The following is a 4,093-nucleotide window of genomic DNA, read 5'->3' as shown; positions in this document are numbered from 1 at the left end:
CAATTGAACAGATGTTTGGAGGTGATGAAATGATTTTCCAAGATGGCAATGCATCGTGCCATAGGGCAAAAACAGTGAAGGCATTCCTTGGATAAAGACACATTCAGTCAATGTCATGGCCTGTAAATAGTCCAGATCTCAACCCAATTGAAAACCTGTAGTGGAAATTGAAAAAAAAAAAAAAGGTCCACAAGAAGGCTCCGACCTGCAAAGTTAATCTGGCAACTACTATCAAAGAGAGTTGGCACCAAATTGATGAAGAATACTGTTTGTCACTCATCGAGTCCATGCCTCAGAGACTGCAAGCCGTTATAAAAGCCAAAGGTGGTGCAACTAAATACTAGTGATGCATTTTGAATGGTCTTTTGTTTATCTGTTTTTCATGATTCCATACTTTTTTTCCTCAGAATTGAGTGATTCCATATTTTTTCCTGTGCTTGCTCAATAAAAGTAACATTCACTGACTTCCACAAAGTTTTCTCTTCATTTCTTTGAGTGTTCCTGAAAGCCAACAAGTTACACTTTGGAATGACCTTATCATGTTTTTGATCTGAGTTTGTTTTACAGAATGAAATGTCTGAATGAGTGCTCATCCAAGACTGGTGATTCCACACTTTTTGCCAGGGGTTGTAGCAAAAAGTCATTAATCACACTAAACGGGTCTTGAGATGAGAATGAGGTTGCTTATAACATTTTTTTCCTGGGTTTGACGAAAACAACTTAAACTCTATAATTTCCCAACATAAGAAGATCTTTGTTTCATCTCTGTCATGAAAGGCTTGTTAGGCTTTTTATTTATGTATTTTTTGATGATGAAATAATAATAAATTGATAATTTATCGAAATGATTAGCTAAACTGTACAGATATGACAAGTTAACTTCATTTTTAGTTAATTTTTTTGGTCAAAAGATCTCTTAAAACTTATTTTCAGAACATTTTGACATTTAACAGTAAGGCGGAAACACAATAATTAGATGATTTACAGTTTTCGTTCTGAGCGTTCTGTCTAATTTCTATCATATTTTTAGCTTCATCTTAACCAAAACAAACAGCATTTTGTTTGAGACCTMAACTTACCGATTTGTTTGCTTTTAACTTTAGGAAAAATAAAAAACCAACCTGTGAACATGGCCTTGAAGTAGTCGCTGGATGACGCCATGATGACTCTGTGAACCGGGAACATTTCCTTGCTGTCTCCAGGAATCAAGACCACGTCACACAGAGTCTCGTCTGCACGGAAAGCATCGAGGCCCTTTGGGGACAAGATGTTATTTATGAGAAGAGTCATGTGATACAGTTTACTAATAAAACAACAGGGTTAGAGGAATGTTCAGATGGACCTTCTTTCCTCTGCAGTAGTTGTGTTGGGATGTTTTTGGGTGAGAAATAAACAAAAACCTCTAATAATTTTTTGTTGTTTAAGGGAGTTTTTTGTATTTTTATTAAAAACAAAAGATTGCAGGGTTTTACACATAAAGTATGGCCTTTCTTATTGTAGCATCATCATAAAACAATCTTTAAAGGGATCCCCGATTAGTTGAAACATTAGACTTTATTTGATAAACATGCATTTTAACTGTAAAATAAAGACTGTAAAAATACTGTAGGCTGTTTAGTTTTGTGCATTATTAAAAACATATTTTAACACGGATGGAGCCATTTTATTTACACGCAAAGCATTCTGGGTAAATGATGACGTGGATAGGTCCTCGGTGCGAGGCTGCTAGTGAGCTAAATCCACCCTGAAGGTTAATCTTGGACAATATCTGATGATCGACTCTTTTAAATGAAACCAGAGAGCGTTGACAGAGAGGAGAAGGTAGAAATGACTCAGCCTGGAACTGAAAATATGGATGGAGGACAACAGAGCTGCTTCATGGAAGAAGAACCTCAGCTTAGCCTGTTAGCCTTTGTGCTAGCACTGACACTATATTGCCTTATATGTATTAGCTCGGTGCTAGTGCGACAAACAAGCTAAACTGTTGTCCTCCATCCATATTTTCAGTTCCAGGCTGAGTCATTTCTACCTTCTCCTCTCTGTCAACGCTCTCTGGTTTCATTTAAAAGAGTCGATCATCAGATATTGTCTAAGATTAACCTTCAGGGTGGATATAGCTCGCTAGTAGCCTCGCACCGATGACCTAGTTGATGTCATCATTTACCCAGAATGCTTTGCATGTAAATAAAATGGCCACGTCCGTGTACTATATTTTTAAACTTTTAGTTTAAAAATTATAAAAACTAAACATCCTACAGTAATTTTACAGTCTTAATTTTACAGTTAAAATATATGTTTATTAAATAAAGTTTAGTGTTACAACTAATCGGGGATCCCTTTAAAATAGCAGTCAGTATGAGCTCAGATTGTACCTGCAGTAGGACTGCTCCATGTTCACTGCTACTGAACTGCTTGGACAGCGGCCTAGGAGGAAGCTTGGGCTTCAGTGACTTGTCTGGACGTTTGGGTGGTTTTTCCATGGGTTGAGGTAGAGGAGCAGGAGCAGGAGGCACAACAACGACTGATGGAGAAGGCCTGTCTTCTGCAAGACCAAATAAAGATGAAAGATCAATTTTGAGAAGAGAAAAGCTGTAATGTTGTTGATTTTTGTTTTTCTTTTCTGATGTGATGATGCACTTTGAACACTAGTCTCAGAGAGTGCACCTTGCTGAACAGGTGGAGAGGGGAGCCTCTCGGGCTGAGCCTGTGGTCTCGGAGGATCCCTGGACTGATGCCTGCTGCTCAGACGGGACAGTCTGCGGCTCAGCCTGCCCGCACTGCTCTCATCTCCGTTTCTTCTTAAGAGGCAAAACAAAAAGTTCAGTTTCTCCTGTCAAAGTATAGGTGTAATCCAAGTTTTTATTTTATTATAAAGTTTATTCATTTAAAACAAAACAACACAAATTCAACATATAAAAAAATCAAATTAAATGAAAGGTAGCAGAAGAAGAAAAGAATCTTATGATTTCTGCCCCTTTTTCTTAAATAAATTCAATAAAAAACTTCAATTTACAACAAACAAAAAATGAAAGAAAAAAACAATAAAGTTTTAATTCCTTCTTGAGTAACAGTTCATGCATTATACTCATACATATTTCTCCAACAGATTTACCTTTATCCTTTTCTTAAATATACACATTGATCTGGCTTTTTTAACGTTATCCTCCAGATTATTCCATAATTTAATTCCCTGGACTGAAGTACTCCGTTCCTTCAAACTGGTTCTAATTTAAGGTTTGAGAAACATTTATATCCCCTTCAAATTGTAACAACTCACTCTTTTAACAAAATGTAATAGGATGTTTGAAGATAATGTATTTTTATGGGCCCTATACATAACTGACAAAATACTATAATCAACCAAATCATAGAATTTTAATAACTTCAACAGATGGAACAATGAATTTGATGGGTGACTGCAAGGTTTTCTGGTAATAATTCTTATAGCTCTTTTCTGTAAAATAAAAACAGGATTTGTTATTGTTTTACACGCTTTCCCCCAAACATCAACACAATAAATTAAGTGTGGAACAATTATTGCATTATACAACATAAACAGTGCTTTATCATTAAATAAGTCCTTTACTTTGTACAATACCGCTATTGTGGCTATTTTTGTTCTTAAATGATTTATGTGAGGTCTCCATGTCAGTCCCTTGTCAATGATTACACCCAGAAACTTCACCTCACTGACTCTACAGATCTCAACACCATCAAAACATAAAGTTTCCTTTCTGTTACTGAATATAATGTAATTAGTCTTATCTAAATTTAATGATAATTTATTAAGTCTAAACCAGGTTTGCATTTTAGCTAATTCTGTTTGTATCATTACCAACATCCGTTCTATATTTTTAGCAAAACAAAGAAATGTAGTGTCATCTGCAAATAAAACACATTTGAACAACCCTGACACATTTACTAAATCATTCACATATAAAATGAATAACTTTGGCCCAAGTACAGAACCTTGAGGCACTCCGCATGCGATATTACCCTCGATTCTAAATGGAACATCAGTTGTTTTCTTTCTACTAAATATCATATAATTAGTTTTATCTAAATTTAATGATAATTGATTAAGTTTAAACCA

At 35.4% G+C, this 4,093-nt stretch overlaps 1 protein-coding gene across 1 annotated transcript in view; it reads right to left on the bottom strand.

Annotated features, from left to right (window-relative positions):
* The window catches only part of si:rp71-68n21.9 (kelch-like protein 9), a gene marked incomplete at its 5' end in the record, with an annotated part of 17,249 nt that overhangs the window by 11,493 nt on the left and 1,663 nt on the right, over positions 1–4,093 (bottom strand). Inside the window, 3 exon segments of the mRNA XM_014027867.1 lie at positions 1,122–1,254; positions 2,373–2,542; positions 2,665–2,798. Of these exon segments, the coding sequence (XP_013883321.1) occupies positions 1,122–1,254; positions 2,373–2,542; positions 2,665–2,798 (437 nt within the window).

This window comes from Austrofundulus limnaeus, unplaced genomic scaffold (assembly GCF_001266775.1).
Source record: "Austrofundulus limnaeus strain Quisiro unplaced genomic scaffold, Austrofundulus_limnaeus-1.0 Scaffold692, whole genome shotgun sequence".
Classification (NCBI taxonomy): Eukaryota; Metazoa; Chordata; class Actinopteri; order Cyprinodontiformes; family Rivulidae; genus Austrofundulus; species Austrofundulus limnaeus.
The sequence above is the reverse complement of the archived record's forward strand: the minus strand, read 5'-3'. Positions and strand labels throughout refer to the sequence as shown.